At 36.2% G+C, this 20,420-nt stretch overlaps 2 protein-coding genes across 3 annotated transcripts; one reads left to right on the top strand and one right to left on the bottom strand.

The window, feature by feature from the left end:
* Window positions 1-1,577: 1,577 nt before the first annotated feature.
* LOC112500378 (lysine histidine transporter-like 5) lies at window positions 1,578-3,502 on the top strand. Its single transcript, XM_025103862.1, has 7 exons — window positions 1,578-1,744; window positions 1,902-2,285; window positions 2,390-2,789; window positions 2,908-3,013; window positions 3,095-3,186; window positions 3,252-3,320; window positions 3,404-3,502. Exons 1-7 carry the CDS (start codon window positions 1,578-1,580, stop codon window positions 3,500-3,502), a joined length of 1,317 nt encoding a protein of 438 aa, XP_024959630.1.
* A 1,839-nt stretch (window positions 3,503-5,341) lies between these two features.
* LOC112500201 (TELO2-interacting protein 1 homolog) lies at window positions 5,342-19,755 on the bottom strand. 2 transcript variants are annotated; one of them, XM_025103566.1, is made up of 17 exons: window positions 19,377-19,755; window positions 16,268-16,466; window positions 15,709-16,017; window positions 15,470-15,559; window positions 14,341-14,805; window positions 14,115-14,222; window positions 12,481-12,611; window positions 12,252-12,378; window positions 10,982-11,309; window positions 10,333-10,823; window positions 10,001-10,180; window positions 9,762-9,920; window positions 8,288-8,362; window positions 7,233-7,413; window positions 6,933-7,123; window positions 6,248-6,463; window positions 5,342-6,124 (listed from the first exon to the last, which is right to left on the bottom strand). In XM_025103566.1, exons 1-17 carry the CDS (start codon window positions 19,547-19,549, stop codon window positions 5,516-5,518), a joined length of 4,032 nt encoding a protein of 1,343 aa, XP_024959334.1. In that variant the 5' UTR covers window positions 19,550-19,755; the 3' UTR covers window positions 5,342-5,515. The 2 variants fall into 2 exon arrangements, 1 of the variants encoding a protein (XP_024959334.1); XR_003067343.1 differs by having other exon boundaries at window positions 5,684-6,124; window positions 6,248-6,354.
* Between the last annotated feature and the right edge of the window lie 665 nt (window positions 19,756-20,420).

The raw sequence follows: 20,420 nt of genomic DNA, 5'->3' as shown, positions 1-20,420 counted from the left end.
TTATTATGTTTATAAATGTTATATTGTTAAAATAAAAATAAATTATTTTGTTATTAAACTTAAATTAAATTATAATAAAAAAATAAATTAAATAAAAATAAGAGCTTTTAAATAGTTGATTTGATATTACCATTGATAATTTTTTTTTTAAAATTTATATTTTATTTAAAAATAAAATCATTATTGTTTTATTAAAAACACAAAAAAATCGTATTATAACATTGACATAAACAAATAACAAAATCGAGATGTTTGTCGCTGCAGTACACAAATACTCTTCTGGTGTATATTAATGGATTTGGAAGTAGGAAGTTAACTTGGTGAAGTTAGGGTTGTAAATTGGTCAATAATTATATATGTTGTTTATTTACTTGTTTTGAAGGGAAAGTAATAAAAGCTTTCATTAAATCAATTAAGTAGCAATTATGTTAATTAATTAATTGTGGAGTGGATATATATATGATGTGGCTTAAGTTGCAATATGCAGTTAAGTAATTAATTTTCGGATCCAAGATTGAATGAAGATATGTATATATATACTAATTTAGAGGAAAAAATAAAGGAGCCAAATTAGGAGAGTACATGGTTGGGATCTTTAATTCTGTATCGAATCGTAAGGATCTTCATCTATCCTACATCATCGCTTCCTACTATTACTATAATTCAACCATCTATCCCTATCTAATCTCTCTCTCTCTCTCTCTCTCTCTCTCTCTCTCTATTTAAAATGAAATGTTTATCATGTATTTGATTATGTTTATTTGCAGTTAGTTACACGAATTTAGATATGAAGTTTTAATAAGTTGTACTTAACTACAATCTACTTGTAATCTTGAGTTTTAAGTAATATGTATTAATAAACAGTACTTAAGCATAAAAAATGGTTCTTAAGTGTTTTTGTCAAATGTTTTATAATATAGTATAAGATTTGATTAAAACTCTTAAAACCCACTTTTATACGTAAAATACTGTTTTTTTTTTTGAACATTCAAACAAGACTAGCCAACGGCTAGACCGACGAGGGAAAAAACAAGAAACAGCTACACCATGTTCGGGTTACAAGACCACCTATTCCAAGCTAACTTGCCATAAGCCTTACTTCTATTACAAAGCCAAGAGTACACAGAAAACTGAATATCACTAACCAACGATAAGAGTTGAAAGGCACACCTTTGAAAATTTCGGCATTTCGACCGTTCCAAATCGTCCAACAGTACGCAGCAAGCAGCATCTCCTTAATGTTCGGTTTGGATTTCGGCTTATGAGAGTCTAAGTTGTAAAATACTGTTTATTAATGCATATTACTTAAAACTCAAGATTGCAAGTAGATTGTGTATAAGTACAACTTATTAAAGCTACATATCTGAATTCGTGTAANTCTCTCTCTCTCTCTCTCTCTCTCTCTCTCTCTATATATATATATATATACACACACACACCGAACCCTACCTAGTTTCATCCATATATACTAGCTACTTTCTTTGCATGCTAGCTTCTACACTATCATATACATACATACATACATATATATAGCTTCATTGATAAGTCATTCAATTCTTCGTTGATCATTACAGGAGATGAATGCTAGCACAAACGAGGAGCAGAGGCAAAAAGATCTCAATGACTGGCTACCAATCACAGCCTCCCGCAAGGCCAAATGGTGGTACTCAGCTTTCCATAACGTCACTGCAGTTGTGGGTGCTGGAGTTCTTGGCTTGCCTTTTGCCATGTCTCAACTTGGCTGGTACGTACCCCTTGTTCATAATATATATATATATATATATATTCTATTAATTTGTTGATTATATAAATACATTTAATTTACACACACACACACACACATATATATATATATATATAATTAAATCTTAGCTAGTTAATTATTATACATGTATATATAGGGTTGGTGGATTGACAACTCTGTCAGTGTCGTGGGTTGTGACGTTTTACTCTCTGTGGCAAATGGTGGAACTACATGAATGGGTTCCAGGAAAGAGGTTTGATAGATATCCGGAGCTGGGGCAACATGCTTTCGGAGAGAAACTTGGATATTGGTTGGTGATGCCTCAGCAAATGATGGTTCAGATTGCCACCGATATCGTCTACATGGTTACTGGTGGCAAATCACTGAAAAAGAGTGCAGATTTGTTGCACCCTTGGTTTCATGATATCAGGCAGACCTACTACATCATCTTCTTCGCAGTCGTTAACCTCTTCTTGGCCCAGGTTCCAAATTTTAATTCCTTAAAGTCCATTTCCTTGACGGCTGCAATCATGTCCTTTGGGTACGTACTGTACATATACCATTCAATTCATTCATTCATTCATTTGCTTTGGATATTATATATTATATAGTTACAGCTAATGAATGAATGCATTATGCATGCAGATACTCAATGATTGCTTTTGTGGCATCAACTATCAAAGGGATTGATCACCACACTCAGGTTAACCATGGAATAAGATCTGAAACAAAAGCAGGGACGACATTTGGCATATTTAACGGACTTGGTACGATAGCTTTTGCGTTTGCAGCCCATAGCATAGCGTTAGAGATTCAGGCGACGATACCATCAACGCCAGAAAAACCATCAAAGAAACCAATGTGGTTGGGCTGTGTAGTAGCCTATATCATCGTTGCAGCTTGTTATCTTTCTGTTGCTATTTCTGGGTTTTGGGCATTTGGTAACACAGTAGAAGACGACGTGCTGATTTCGTTGGACCATCCTCGCTGGCTTATCAGCCTGGCTAATTTTATGGTATTTCTACATGTCCTTGGTGGATATCAGGTATGTGATTACCTTAAGTATATATATGTATATGTATATGTATTGATGAGAAATGCATGCATGTACATGCATGTATAGTATATAGATATATATTTAATTAGTAAATTGTGATGAGTAGGTATTTGCGATGCCGGTGTTTGATCTAATCGAGAGTTACCTGGTACAAAGAAGGAATTTCAGTCCTGGAACAAGTCTACGTGTGATTAGTCGGAGCACATACGTGTGTAAGACGTACCACATAATTAATTAATGAAGAGTAAATAAAATTAATTGAAGAAGATTAACTAATGAATGAATTTGTACAGGTATAACTGCTTTCATTGGAATATGCGTTCCCTTCTTCGGAGGACTGTTGGGATTTTTCGGAGGACTTGCGTTTTCATCAACATCCTTCTTTGTAAGTCATATATCATATCATATATATATCTATACTTAATTAATTATAATTATATATATATGCAGCTACCATGTATCATGTGGCTTGTGATCTGCAAACCCAAACCCTGGAGCTTTCATTGGACGGCATCTTGGGTATGTTGAGATGTACATAATTAATCAACATATATATGATCATATTTAGTTATTGATTTATATATGTGTGGATTTGCATGCAGACGTGTATATTGGTTGGGGGTGTGATCACAATCCTTGCACCAATAGGAGGAGCACGAACCATCATCTTATCGGCCAAAACCTACAAGTTGTTTTCTTGAGTTGATTGATTGCAGCATGTAAATTATTATTATTAATTAGTATTATTTAAATCTAATTAATTTAATCATGATTATAATGAATGCAAGTACTCTCTCTATCTTTTTTCATAGATAAATGATCATTATAATTTGTTTTGTTTGTTAAATGAATAATAAATACATATATAGTAGCTGTAGCTGCTCTCTAAATTAAAATTAAAATTAAAATTAAAATTAAATCAATGGAATTAATTTATGATTCATTGACATGTATGTTTCAAAACCTATGAAACTCAAACCTTACCATATTGAATTGGGTTTCATCAATCAATGAAAAGGGGTACTACTATATATATATATATATACATCCATTAATTGTACCAGAATTATAAATTAATATTCTTAACCACCAACATCAAATATTCATTTCCTCTTTTGCTCTACCAAATTAAATTAAATACACTTGAAATATATAACAACTAATTACATCATAAATAAACTTTGATATTCATTTCGGTTTGGGTGTTTAGGTCCTTGTCGTATTTTTGTTCAATTTGATATCAGATTGTTTGGTTGGTTTTCTATTCATTGCAGAAAGCTTCCCTCTTGCTTCAATTGTTTTATTGTTGTTGTTTATAAAATAAATTCATTGGTACAAGACTAGAGTATCATGTGTTTGCGTACCAGTTAAATATATATATATATATATATATATATATGAATTATGAAACAAATTCACAATTCAATTCAATTCTATATTGATACATACTAATTAAGAAATGCTTTAATATACTACTTGACCCTCATGATCCGTACGTGTCTCAATAACAATAATTTCTACTCAAATAATGAATGGAATGGAATGGAATTGTAAAGTCTAATTATCAACTCCAGCTAGCTACTGTTATTTGTAACGAGTATAATTTCGAATTCCAATCGTGCATGCAGTCCAATCCAAACGTACATTAGAATGTTTATATAAATTAAAGAATGAAATGATATATGTATATATAGATGAGACATGCTAAAGTTGCATGCATGGGGTGTTTAGTTATTATGAGAGATTTGGAAATTTATTATTATATCCGAAAATGAAAAGAGGTTGAATTAATTAAAGAGGAAGGAAGGAAGTGGTGGAGGTCATGATGATATGCACCACTCACCTCCGATCCTCTCCTCTCCTCTCCTCTCCTCAATTAATTAATTAATGATGATGATGAATATATAATAGTAGTGGGCGGGCATATGCAATTATGCATTGCTCTAAATACTCATTTATCATCCCATATAAATTAATTACTCTCTTATTTATTTATCTAAATATCTTACTTTGTCTTGTGGATTAAATTTGTCGTTTTTCTTTTTGGCTTTTAGGTGGGGAGAGTAATGATATTTGGATAAATTACAAGAAGAAGAATGAGTATGTATATGCAAGAAATGGGTATTTTGAGGAATGTTGGGGTAGTGTAGTGGATGTTGGAACCAAAAAGAAGAGCATTAAAAGTTGAGATATGGACATGGACATGCAAACCAATCCTTATACATACATGTATGTAAATTTGAATAAAAAATACATATATATATATATATATATATAACTAAAAGTCGAAACTGATGGACCTATGTTTCTAAATTTTCCTAAAACTCACATCACTACAATCATTGTTTTAATAAATAATAATAATAATAATAATAATAATAATAATAATAATCCTTGTTTGACTCACCAAACCTACCTATAATGTATACATTTATATTACAAATAAATAAATAAATAAATAAAAGATGGAGATGATAATTAATTAATTAATTAATGGTGTATATACATGATTTGCATCATATGATTGTGATTGTAAGGTAAATGGATTTGATAAGAGGGGGGTGACCTACCAAACATCAACATACCAATTATACCATAATTAATACATGCTCCATTCCATATATAATCTCAAGTTAAAACATCCCATTTTAACTATACCTTCTCCTCTTAAAACCTCATGCTCTTACTGCCAACTTTACTGATGCTAACGATATTCAGATATCATACAGTTTCTTAAAAACACTTTCTACTGCACTCAAGTCCATGTCAAAACCATACCTCTGCCCACCGTATTCAACATAAAGGTAGGACCACCTGGGAGATGACAAGGCTGGTGGCACAAGTTGTGGCAAATCTGCCATGGCTGCTGCTTCTTCAATACCTTCCCTCTTTTTGGAGTAATAAATATCAGCCAAAAGGAGCCAAATAAGATCAGGATCAACTGTAGCAAGCCCTCTGAGGGCATTCACAGATGCATCTCCAACCCCACCAACCCCACTACATGCAATCCCTACTACAACCCCACACACCTTCTTGAATACAGATTCCAAAGCCGAAGCACTCTTTTTGTTTCCGGCTATCTCAGCGATCATGTCCAGCACTGCCACCTGGACCTTCAAATCAGAAATCTCCGCCCTTCCATCCTCCTCTGAACCGCTTCTGTAAGGAAGTTGTAACACTCTTCTTTCTTTCTTTTTCTGAAACGGGGAGGCACTTAAGAGCTTCCACAAATGGGATCCATCTGTGTGGAAGCGGCGAGAAAAGAAATCCCCTCCACAGATTTGCACTGCTCTACTCATCACACCAGCACATCTTCTAGTCGCCTGCATTACCATTACTAGCCAACTTAGAACCCAAACAAATAGACGCAACCCAATCTCTCATATCAGAATTACATGCTCACAAGGTCTACATGTTCAATAAAAGAAGCAAGTTACATCACTAACCAGTGGATTCCCATTCCTGATACAGGCAATCAGGAAGGGCCAAATTTTATTCATTGCTGGGAGTAGCCTGTTTTCTTCCGTTCCATCGCTTTCTGCCTCCACGGTATCTGCAAGATCATCCAGTGAATATGATTGTAAAGCTTGTGTAAGGATCTCTCTGGTTTTCATCTCATGCCTATACGATTCTTCCACTTCAGCAAGTGCCATGATCCCATCCTGAAAATAAATATTCATCATGCATGTGGCTAAGAATTGTTGCATCAGTTGCTTATAGCAATCCATTTGGGACATGCATATATCCCTTTTGCTACAGCTCCAGAACCACTGAATGTATATGTATGGAAAAGGGAAAAACACAGTATAATTGATTTAACCATCATGAACAACATCAGCAGATGCTACGCAATGATTATTGGCAATGTGGCATCACAACCATGCGTCAGTAAGTAACAAACAAAAGGAAGATCTCATCCAAACATCCCCCACAGACCCCACAAAAGGTGCATGCAATATGTTAATAAAAGAACAAGTAGAGCTAGAGGGAAATTGCCTGCTAACATCAGAGTCAAACTAGCGGGCAATTACACTTGGGAAGATAAAACTCTCTATATATACAGATACACATATGCCCGAAGCTAAGGTCAAAATTGCATGGAAAGCAATAAATATTATCCTGAATATTTACCTCAACTATTTGCAAGGCTACCAAGCATGCTGTTTGCTTCATCGAACCAAGTAGAGGAGTAGCAGCTACGATACACGAACTAGAAATAGATCCAACAGTTTGCCTGTAGCTCTTGGACTCCTTCAGTCTGAAAAAAATGCGCTCCCATTGCTCCCTATGCTTATCAACATGACCAGGGGGAGCAGCCACCTCTATTCACAACACCATAACATCAAATATTGATCTTAGCATCTGTCACTATTGCTACGATACCTTAATCTGAACTAAGGAAGAACAGACGTTCAGGTGTTAAACGCTCACCACATTCTTCAGGACTCGAGAGAATGCCATCGTCGAAACATGATACTGAACAGCCCGAACGGTTCATTGTTTCCCTTTCCACGTCAGACAATTCAGACTTCACATGTTTATGGTATAACTCTGCTTGAGAGGGCAGTGAACAAGCCTCGAGCTTTGAAGCCTTTGCAATTTCCGCCACTGCCTAAGTAAGGAAAAATCATTCACAATATGGTCTAGAGTAACTTCCACTTCAAAACATAGACAATGGTCATTTGGGGACCAAACCTTAGGTGGTGCTAACAGTGTGGTAATTGAAATCCAACTTTTAACAATTTGAAATTTAATGAAGCTGATAGCCGAGAGGCGAGGAGTAGTTTTTGAATTATGACACCAGCACTTCCAATCGATTTTTTCTTAAACCATCTGACATCTCAAAGCCATGCTGCATTTCCAACTATTTTTGGATACAAATGCATGGGACGCATTAGAAATTGGATTGAAATCATCCAACTGTTCATACCACCTAAATTAAATTGTGTTCAATAGATATGTTCAAATACATGCTTGAGGAGGGTCTGTGTGAAGCGAAATCTTTCCAAACTAGTTGGGGTAGGATAAAAATGAAATCCATCAGGTTAGAAAAAGAAATAACAAATAAACAGAACTTAAACATGGAATTCCTCCATGCTCTTCAAACTAAAGGTAATTCCTTGGGTATATTTCAGTTCTTCACAACTCTATGTAACCCCCACCCCAAAAAAACACACACAAAAAAAAAAAAACAATGTCAATCATGCCCTACCTCTACCCTTTCTTTATCCCATCCACTTGATACAAGTCTACTCTTTTCAGTGGAGGGAATGAAAAAATACATGTTTTCCATCCTGGGCCATTGTGATAAGATAAATTTTTGGCATAAATAACCAACAGTAGTCTCGAAACTATAAATGAAATGATCAAATATTCTCATTTCATTTTACGTCTGCTCAAAGTGTTTAACAACTGCAAACTGAAGCCTTTTCTGATTGAACAAACCCTTAAACATTACGTGCACATGAATCATTATGAACACTTACCCTCAAGAAGGAAATGGTCAGCTCAGGGTGCTGATGCCTGCCAAGAATCTCAAGTTCCTGTGAAATAGATCGCATCTGTGCAAATTTTTTGTCGTGTTAAACACAACTACTGCCAATCAAAAGTAAGCATATGGTTTTAAAACAACATGCAAGCAAACTCATGTCAAGCGCAAATAGTGAACTCCAAAGTCTTTTAATTTTTTTTGTTTTGTGGATGTGCTCGATTGGAGTGATGAGATAGCCCCAATCACAGTAATCTTTTTCAAAGGTAGAAGTGGGCGTTAAACTTTTAACATTTAGCACTTCTAACAAGAAGAAGCCTATTATAGCGAGCCACTTGGGGAAGGCTAAACATGAAACCAAAGAAATTATAAACTGGCACAACCAAGTAACACAATTTTTAGTGTTGGTCCGAGCCACCAGTAAAAGCAAAGACAGTTAAACTGTTAGATAACTTTGCTTGGAATCCACAGAAAGTCGTTTTTCACTTTCAGATTGAAGTATTTCGACGGTACAATCGAAATCTCAATCGAATAAAATTCAGTGACAGAACTTCGCATCTAAAATTGTTATGAAATCTTTGTACCACCCTCTCTCAATCCGCGAAAAAAGACCAATTCGAAAAGTTGAAGAAAAACGTGCAAAAACTGTCAAGAACGGCAGTTTTTTTTGCGCACAAAATCGGGTTTTAAAACCGGGCCAAAAACCGTGTTTAAAATCTAAAATTCGGATTTCTGATGCATTTTCCATAAAGCAATATTACCCGCCAGGGGCTCTGCCCCTTGGACCCCGCCACCGGGGGCGCTGCCGCCGGACCCCCGTTGTTTAGGGGCTTCGCCCCTAAATCAAAATAAACTCATACAAGTGTGCACTCCGCACCTTCCTTGCTTGTTCAATATTTATCATGATTACATTGGTCAACAAATTAATCCCATTACATTTAAATGATATTAGTGATACTAATCACCAACATAAAGTCAACTCTCGGGCACTTGTGTTAGTTAATTGCATGGTTATCTAATATCGCAGCTAGATGAACCAAGGAAAAAAGCGGTTAGTCATTGTATAAATAGGAGGGTAGTGTTTCGAGTTAAATAACAACAACAATACTTGCAATCTTATGATTTTTCGTGTAATCTTTAGAGAGAGGAGAGATTTTTTTATACCGAGTTAGGAAGAAGTCTCTGCAAACTCAAAGTCAAAGAAGAAAAAACAATAGTGGCTGCCATGGAGTATAACTGTAATAATTTTGATTACCAGTTTTGAACCACATAAAATCTGCTGTCTCATATTGTCCATTTTCTTTGCTGAATTTTCTGTATGTAATTTTCTTGTTGAGTACATAATCAAAGACTACTGGAATCGTAAAAGGTAGACTATTTAAACTGCAAGAAAGATCCTAGAATAGAGCTATAACATCTTCTAGTTTATGTGGACACACACATTAAGACAGAGAGATCATGCTAAAACATACCGGCTCCTCCATTAATGGTAAAATTTTGTGGGCCACACCTATATATGACAGAATGGCTGCAAGAACACTTGGAACATGAGGATTAAGATCCAGATGACGCAGCTGCCGACATATCGAATCGATTACGTAGTCTGAATTTGCCAAAACCAAGTGGCCAACCTGTAAAGGGGGTAAGGTTTTGTGAGGAATAGTTATAGTTGCAGACACCAAATTCATTCATATTGAGGCTGCTATTTCACCGTTAGATAGCCAGATGTAGCTGCAATGACATGTAAGACAGCATCCGACGCACGTCTGATTTGGAAGTTTGAGCAAATAAGATTCTCCAGTAACACATAAAGAGACGAATGAAGAAACCCACTTGACAAAAAATCACTTTTAAGGCACAGATTATAGATGCCTATCCCATCAATGATAACCTGTTTGAAGTAATAGAATCAATACAACAGTTCAAATTATGCCTGCCATAAATGATGGTTTAGTTTGAATAAAAAATTTCCTGGGGCTCGTCCCCTCTGCCCAAAAAAATTTGATGGTTTAGATACAATATGATGAAGGACAAAGTAATTGCCTGGTGCAGCATTGCGTTATCCCGAAAAAAGTGCACAGTAACATCTCCAGCTCCTGCACTGGATTGCTCCAACGGAAGATTCCACACTTCAGACGATAGATACTCATGCAATATACTGCCAACGCAATCAATTAACTGACTCCTTAGATCCTCTAACGATATGTTCCACCCAGATACATTAGTCACATCATCTTGAATTTTATTACGAGGTCCTGGGTCATCATCTTCTGTACCCTCTCTACTCGAGCTGGATTTATGAAACCGCCTTTTTAAATCGTCAACAGCTTGATCTGATAAACCAAATATCATCTCATTCAAGATGCATACAGCAGTACTAGCTTGTCTTACTAGCTTCCCTGAATTAGTCTTGTTATACCAAGACTGCCAGTTCTCTTTTGTGTATTCCTTGTTTCGGATATCACCAATCAATTTACGCAAGTAGCTGAGTGGAATATCTTTGATAATCGATAAACTTCCCTCACTTTGAGAACCTGGTAAAATGAAATTTTGGAGGTCCTGAGTATAGATTTCAGCACATAAATAGATAAATTCAAGAAAAGAATGTGAGTTCGAAAGAGCTCTGCAAAGCCCTTTGTTGTAGAAAAAGGGGGAGGAGGGGGGGAAGGGGTTAAAAAAGTGCTAGGATAACCTGCAACAAGAGACAGGCTAACAAGTCTAATGATCCCTGACAATGCCTGGTAAAGTTTCTGATTGCCAGAAGAAGCAAACCAAGGTGGCATACGTGGAAGATCATATTCATTTTGTATTTCACAAGAGTAGGGATCTTCATAAGCATTAGACTCGACAGCGTCCACCTTCTTGTTTGCAAAGAAAGCGGTAGCTTTCATCTCAGTTATAGAACGCAGGTACCCAACCGAGGATGGCCTCTCCAAAAGCAGCTTGTCCAATGAACCAGAAAATACTGAATTCTGGCTCAAACAAAGGGAAAGATTATCAAAGAATCGAGCTGCTGTCACCTATATCATTCACACGAGATCTTGGCTCATTAGTCACGTCACAGGTCAAACAATAACAACTAGAGGCACTAACCACAAACCATGTATTTTCATTCACCCAACATATTAAATTTGTGATCATGAGGCTGGAAGTCGGATTTATACACGTATGAAGACAACCAAATAGCCATTGCTTATGTTTGTATCAAATTGACATATAACAATATATACAATAATACAGATAGAGCTCTGCAGCTCCATCCATGTTGATGCTAGAATTACAACCGTCTCATAAGCGATCTAATCCCAATCTTGGATGAGGATTGTGGTAATTAGCATGACACCCGCACATAACTTCATCGGTTTTATAATCTAAAGAATATACTAAGATCAGATTGGTCCATCAGAGTCTGCGTAATCTTATTTCTTATCGGATGGAGTAGCATCTCCACTTTAGCATGCTAAAATGAGTAATTGCTTAGCAGGTCGGTTTATTTTAGAAAATGGACTATTGCCTTATTGCTGCCTTAGTGAGGTAAAGAATGGGCAAACACAGATAATGAATCTAGTCTAAGTTGTGTTAGCAACTTGGAACACAAGAACAACCTGGAAAGGATTACAACAAACAGAAACAGCAATGAAAGCCTTCAACTGGGTAAAATGTTTATAGTAACAATAGAAAGGATCAAAAAGTGATAGTACAGAGGGCATAATCACAAATAATGCATGTCCTTGAACTCTATTCAGATGATAAAAAGTGTGATTTATGCACAAGATTTTTTGTACCTAACGGAGACCTGTATTAGGGACGTTATAGAAACATAGACCCAGTTTAGGAGCTTGATGTCAATACTAAATGTGACTTTTAGGTGACAAGAAGAAAAAACTAGCTTTAAGAGACACACCATACTGAGAAAGAAAGAAAGAATGAACAATATGGTGGCAAAATAGAAGTAAACATACAGGAGATTGGAGAAGATGATCTTTAACAAGTTGGGGACCAGAGTAATAAATTAATACAAGTAACTTTTGAGAATGTGCAACTGCTTTCTCCCCTCCGACCACCACTTCAGGGAGCTTTTCAAAGAGCCTGTTATGTCATTCAAAACTCTGTTAGAAACAAAACTGTGAAGTCTGTGAGAAAACATATTGAACCGCTAAAGATAGAACATTATAGATAATAAACAAGGACCTGTTAAAAATATCAGCTAGATCACGTTCTACATGATGCTTCCCACTTGATGATAATAAATTTCCAAGAAGCATCTGAGCAGCTGCTGACACCTCTTCATCATCATCAGAAACTAAAGCACATACACATTCCTGCAAGGACAGATCAATTACAATCAGCAAAACGATGATACAAAAAGAAATCTTTGAGAACTACAAATATAAATAATGCAAGCAAAATAACTAAATAAACAAATCACAAAACAGCAAGCAGAATGAGGCTCCTGTCATTTGGGCATTAAAGAGTCCATGCCCATATAAAGCAACATTGTAAGCCTAAAAATATTCTAACACTACAACATAGTGCAAGCACCTCTTTGAAGTTCATTAATAACAATTTCAATCATAGGACCATGTTTTGATTCACGAGGGACGTCTCTAGGCAATACCAACAACCAAATGCCAGAGTTCCGACATCTCTCAAAATACTACAAATCAGCTAAGCATGTCTTTGGATCGATGCTTTCACAGTTGAAGCGAAGCCAATGAATATCGTATCTACATACTACCTACGTGCAGCAAGTCGTACCAAGTTTAGAAGAGCAAAGAAGTCATATTAGGCTGAGTGGAACCAGATGAATGACAATCAATATCACAATTCACAAGTATGCACAAAGACCGTGTAGCAAACTGATATTTTGTCTTGGCTGCGGAAAGTACCGACAGAATAGACCAAACAGGGAAGATAAGATGATTGCTTTTATTGTGTGGCTGATGATAACTTAGAGGTGATAAACTTACACATAGCATCAAGGTATCAAAACAATGTGGCTGATGATAACTTAGAGGTGATAAACTTACACATAGCATTTAGGGATCAAACAAAGTACAATCTCATCAACAACAGCACTGAGTTGATACAACCCACTAATTACTAGATGTTTGCCTAAAACCACCATAACAAGATTTAGTCGAACACTAGGTCACATTACTTATGTTAAATAATTTAAATTTAAAGCTCTAGAAATTGATCTACACCAACCTAAACCGAGAGAGAGAGAGAGAGAGAGAGAGAGAGAGAGAGAGAACAAAAGTATAAGTTTAAGACAAAGCATCGTGTAACTAGTAGGTAGCATGTGCTCGTGATGGAGCATATTTCGTATGATAGGGGTCCTACGAGGTGGTCAAATTGAACAGACAAATGGGCCAGTTTTTTTGCGAATTTGGGTAGGGGGAGAAAGTGCATAAGCTTAAACTGGAAATAGCATTAACCTCTTCACCTGACCTCAGCAGCAAGCAAGCCCAAAAAGAATGTAGAATTGTCATTAGAATATTTCAACCTTTGCACAGAAATTTTCAAGTCAATCCACTAGTGAAAGAACAGAATGTTTCCTCAACAACAAAGCATTGGTGCCAAACATGCCTACCTATTGCATCTTATAGTCTCTACATTAACCAAAGTACTCAATTCTTCCAAGTGTAATCCACATGACAAACTTTTACACTTCAGAGATCAGATGACCAACTACCGGGGAATATCTCTAACCTAGTTTCATTACACATTGCAAGCACTATGAGATAAGCAACATAAACGACATTTTATCTGAAGGAATATCCACCCACAACTAGGATGATGCAAGGATAAGTTAACCTCACCAGAAGCATTAGTCTGCTTCCTTTCAGTGTGTGACTGCATGTTGACAAGAGTCCCTGTATAGCAGCCATGGTCCCTTGTCTCACCCTCTTGGCTGGATGAACACAGAGCTAAAAATAACACAATGTTTTCCAAATTTAGAAAAAAAAATACACTTAATAATTGCAAAATATGAAGTGAAGCATCTTGACAGCAGTTGACAGCCATCAAATAGTTGTTCAGACTTACATCAGGAAAAGTTGCAGACAACAATTTATTCACATGAGAAGATGCTGTTGCAATCCAATCTTTTGTGCGGTCCACATGCAAAGATTTTGGAACATCAGATTTAGTGGGTTCATTCCCTATAAAGCCAGATTGTGACGAAGTGTTGCCAATCACCTTTTGGATTGATTTTGTTGCTATAATTTCACCCTGATCTTGCTTTATTCCAGGCAAGTGGCGGAGCTCCTCCAGAAATGATAGTGGAGACTTGTTCGTATTTAAATCGATGTCATTGTCATCAAGACTGGATGTATTTGCCTCATCCTGAAGAACTATCATGAGAAACTCCGCCAAACCTCTAAGTGCTTGGTCCATGGCCTCCATACTTCCAGCAGCCCCGCTAATCATTGTTTTTGACACGTGCAACACTTTTCCAATCTGACTAACAACACCAGGTAAAAAGAAAGCCAGTTGATCGGCTGTACCAACCTGCAAGAACATACACAAATGACAGAGGCATTCAAGTGTATCAGAGTGAAAACTACATAAATGTATACCATGGGTTTAAACATTGCATTCAAGTGTATCAGAGTAAAAATGACATAACGTATACTGTCGGTGTAAACATTGGTGATGGACTCCAAGTCCCAAAGACAAGAAAATCTAATGCCACATTTAGGTGGTGTTTGATTAGAACTAATGGACTTAATGTGTTGGATGACTTGCTCAGTAAACCATATATGAGTGTTTGTTTGGGACTTGATCACTAATTCACTATGCCAATGATTTAATAGGCAAATCACTATGGTTATGCTTTACACATTAAGACCATCTTCTCTGGCATCCTACCTCCCTCATATCATATATACCTCCACATCCCCATTAAGCACACTTAACAAACATTGTTGATTCATTTACCACTTATTCCAAAAAAGACATGTATACATATAGACATCTATATCCAGACAGAGCCTGAGTCACCAACTAATAAACTTGATATTCTAGACAGAGAAAAGAAAACATAAGCAAATAGCCCGTATACAATCCAAATATACATGCTTCCAGCTATAAACATATAGCCGATATAAGATAAAATATACCATGACCAATTAATGATTTTACCAGCTATACAATCTCCTTGCCTATACTTTACCTTAGCAACAAGCACACGAAGAGTCATGAAGGCTTCTATTCGAAGCTTAGAACTGCCTATATGTCCCCGTGATGCCTCAACATCTGCAGCCTAAGTGAAAACATCCAAGATCAAGTTCCTATTATAGACTTTATCTTTATATAATGACGCAAAATAAGAAAAAATCACTAAATTTGAACTGTTCCATAATAATACTTATTGCCAAGGAAAGAGATGGGCGTGATATGAAGAATACATACTTTTAGCAGAAGCGACAGCCAGTGTCCAACAGTAATAGTTGCAGATTGAGATCGAAGGAATGCAAGTAAACATTCCTCGGGATTCAGCTCATGTGCTGGGAGTTCTCTAAGTAATGATCCTGCATACCTTTTGTCTAAAACCATAGACAGGCTATTTATTTGCTTGCAAGTGCAAGAGGTGTTGGAGCACAAACATAACCCGAGAAGCAGTGCCTTAAAGCACCTGATAACTCCTTCACGAAACTCTTCTGCTGCCTCAGATGGAGAGAGCAATGCCGCATTAGTCAATTTTTTTAGTATCACAACCATCTGCAAAGGAATAGCATATTTCCAAAGCAAAAAAATCTTATTTGTCATTTCAAAAAAAGGAAAGCTTTTGAAACAATGAGGATATCAATAAGGGGTCGAAAAGATACAAATGACATTAGAAGAAGAATGATCTACCAAAAGAAATCAAATGCTAATGTTAGGTAGCAGTAAATTACATAAAATTTCCAAGCAAGACAAGATGCTAGAAAAAGGCATTCAATTTGGCACGGAGCAGTTTGAATTCAAATACCTGATCCACAGATCCTACATGACACTTCATTAGAAGTTCCTCCAAACAATGAAGCACGCCTTCTGCCACAGCATCACCCACTTTAGGAGGTTTTTCTGTAGCACTCGTGAATACAGATCTCTCTTTAAACTCATCCTTTGGTGGAGATCTGCAGTCCACTGCAGCTTCCAAAAGAAGCAGCAGTGGTAACAAAGTATAGCTGAAAAGATAACAGAAACGCAAGTCAAACAGCTGATATCAAAGGAATATAGCTCAAAGAAGGGAAGGATGTAGGTTCAAAGAAAATAAGAGCTTAAAGCATGATCTTGATTGCCAAAATTAGAACCCTTTGATGTGCCAAAATATTAAAATGAGATCCTTATCATAAGAACCAGAAAACTATTGACCATTAAGAGTCAGACCACAGAATACAGAATGCAAAAAAAAATTACTTGTAGTGGACGGCTAGTGTACCCTGAGCGTGCTTGGGACGTGACCAGAGGCGAAGTGAGGATTTATCTCAAATTACACCCAAAAGAACTACCAAAAAATTAATACTACGTCTATACCATAAAAAGTGTGCCTTTAACCTTTTGAATGTGCAATAAGTTTTAGCTTCATATTTGAAAGAAATTTCTATGGTTAAAAGAAATTGATGACTGTGTTCTTGCTATAACAAAAGGTATCACGACCAAAGTACTTTTGGATTTTAAAAACTCATACAAATACATCAATCTCAAATTCAACAGTTATTTGGTTTGACTTTCCAAACACACGCAAAAAATGTCTTCACATATCAGATGTGATGAGTACATAACGAAAATGGAACTGCATATATTATAGTAAAAGTGCAACTCTTTCTAGCTTCCAAGCTTTCAACTACAAGTCCAGATGTAACAACCCGTCCCAAAAAGATAGAAAAGTAGATCTGTGAGCTTCTTATAACTTTAAATTGTGGGCTGCCAATAACTTCCACCATGAATTAAGTTGATTTCAAGGTTATTCAGTCAGGTTGCTGCTTTGGGCTATGGGGAATCAAACCAAAACCTTAGGTGGCATTTGGTTCGCATAATGTTTTTGGAAGGAGTGAGATCTGTAAAAGTAATTAGAATTTGATTGATTTGGTCATACCAGGCGTTTGGTTGGTAGAGAATGGAACGGAATTCAATTCTATTCTATCTCTCTGTATGATTAACAGAATATAGCTCCGGAAATGGAATGTAAATAACGATATTACCCCTTAATGTTTGTGATTTATTGCTTGATTTACAAACACATATTTGAAAATAAGTTATACATTGGTAAAATTAGTAAATACAATAATACGAATAATAACACGAATTAATATAATAATACGAATAATACTTGATTCCCTTATAACACGGTTTTCTTTATAATCCATTGGTATTTTTGTCTTTCTACATAGTTGTAAAAGAATGGAATTGAATTCCATGAAAAATGTCATGAAATGCTCGATTCCTTACTGAAAGGAATTTCTAATCCAATGAAATTCAATTCCCCAAATTTTGCAAACCAAACAAGCCATAGAAATTAGGAATTGAGTCCACAAAATATGTCATTCCAATTGCGTCAGATTTCGCTGGAATCCTACGAACCAAACTCCCCCTTAGGTGTTCCCATAGGCCATAAGAAAGCAGTCCCCATAGCATCCATGGACCTGAAAAACATTCTAACCAGATGAATGGGGACCTAGAGGTGCATGTTGAAAAATCTAAGCAAATATGCGAGAAAAGATCCCTAGTGAAGGCTACCATTGTTGATCCATAAGCAGAACATGAATACAGACAAACACATATATAAAGCACGCCTAACCAAGGAGTCTCTTTGTTCCATGAGACGGTGTCCTTTGCGGATGTGTGTCTTCATTGAACCTAGAGATAGTGTAGAGATGTTAAAGGTCCCAGCTGTATGTTACCCCTTGGCCTAATTGTCATATTGGTACATATAAAGCACATGATTATGACATGGAGTGGACAATCACTAGGCTTATGCACACTTATGATGCCAATTAGAATACCTCAAAACACAATTAAAGTAATACATGCTACGATATTTTTGCTCCTGACAACCTGGTCCATTCCGAATTCTCTATGAAGGTTCAGCCAAAATCAACATCATTACGTTTGATATATGTGCATGCTAAAACAAGTTAAGTTTAATAGTTGAAGGTTTTCTGCCACAACATACATAATAGAAGAACGATTATTAGAGATGCAGATTACCACATTCCGACAACAAATTGAAGTCTTGTAAGACTAAGCCTCATCTCCTAAGGGAGGCATAAGTCGATAACTTTTTCTGTTCAGCAGCATAACCGACACATATTTTATATGGCCCATGTCATAGTTTTAAGCAGTTATCAGTATGGAAGGAGAGAAAAAATTTTACAAGGTTCAGCATATTTGCTTCCAAGGTCATATAACAATAAATGTAAAATGTATTCCTACATCTCATAAAGTTATTCAATCCCTGAGAGCCAACCTTGAGGGATTAACTCCACTCACAATAAGCCTTGGGCCTCTGAGTCTTCTCCCTGTAGGTCATCCGTTTGAGTCCCTCCCAGGCCACTCCAGATTATCCTTACCAAAAAAAAAATCCCAAGAAGCCTAATGCTCTCAAATTGGTACACTTTTATCGCCATCTCAAAATTTTGATCCCTGTGAACAAGAGAATTCTCAAGCTTGTATGCATTTCAATGAAAATCCAGCATACAAGCTTGAGAATTCTCTCGTTCACAGTGATCAAAATTTTGAAAAGACGAAAATTGTGTACCAATTTGAGAGCATTATGCCACTTGGATGTTTTTTTGATACAAAATTTGGTTTTTTTGGGGTATTTGTTTTTACTCCACATGTTACTTGTAATTTGGTAAGAAAGTTTGAATTGAAGATCAAAAATCTTGGTAATCTTTGGTACTAGTTTTTACCCCATATGATCCCGAATAATAACAATTGGTATCAGTCCTGGAACAGTAGAAGTTACAAAAATGCAAGATTGATATAAGAAATAGTAAAGGTTCCAAGCGATAATATAGGGTGACCATAAATTTCAGCCATTTTCTGGTGACAGACACTGAAAAAAGAGAAATCGAGAAGTGAAAGCAACATACTCGAAGAAAGGTTGGAGAGCAGGAAGAGGAGAGCGGCGAATAAAGTGAAGAAGCTGAGAGATAGTGGATGTACTGCCTTTGTTGTTAGGGTTTCTGAGGAGTTGAAAGAGTTGTAAGCAGTAGCCCTTGAGTTCCAAAAACCCACTGCTTCTACCTTGTTCCGACATCATCATTCATCAACCACAACACAGCTAGTTTCTTGAAAATAACTATTTGCTACGGGATTGGTCGGTAAGGCTGGAAAATATGATTCTTACAACCATCGATCCTTCTTCCTCCAAATGTTTCTTCTAAAGAAATCACGAGTGGCAATTATACGACCAGGATACGAGAAATCCCTAAATGGCAGTCGAGTCGAGTCGATGAAAATAATCAGATGGTAGTCATCTGTAACAGAGAGGAAAAATCCGAAAGACTTGTAACAAATGGTTTTAAAAAATGACCTTTTAACCCATAAAAAGTGGGTGGTTAAGTTTTTGTAAACAAATTGAAAAAACCAGACTCAAAAACTATGATATCATCTACTGTTACTGTTACTCAAAAACTGGGTGGTTAAGTTTTTGTGGGACATTACACCCACAAGGCTAAAAAAAACTGAAACATGGGGGGATAAGGCAAAGGCAAAGGCAATTAAGCAATAGTTGTTTCCTTATTAAAAAAAAAAAAACCCAAGTCCACCTCTGCTACAAATTTTATGGATTAAAGATGAGGAGGAAGAAGAAGAAGGAGGTTCTAGGCTCTATGCACACACAATGAAGGTTGGCAAATTTTAGGAATGGAGTTCATGGTTACAATCCATTTCATTGCTAATGATTTTTTCCATTTTTATTTCAAACAATCTTTACAAGCAAATATTAAAAAAAACATTTTAATTTAATTTTATATATAATAATTCAAGTAATTATTTGTTAACATAAAATGATTGGATGTGTCAATGTTATGGCAATTGGCAACCCAACAACTTGTGATTTCTAAATGAAATAGAATTAGGGGAGTCCTAATGGCACCCCTTGATAGGGGGTGTTGAATGTGTTGGGAATTGGG

Source organism: Cynara cardunculus, assembly GCF_001531365.2.
Source record: "Cynara cardunculus var. scolymus isolate 2C chromosome LG 17, CcrdV1, whole genome shotgun sequence".
Taxonomy (NCBI): Eukaryota; Viridiplantae; Streptophyta; class Magnoliopsida; order Asterales; family Asteraceae; genus Cynara; species Cynara cardunculus.
The sequence above is the reverse complement of the archived record's forward strand: the minus strand, read 5'-3'. Positions and strand labels throughout refer to the sequence as shown.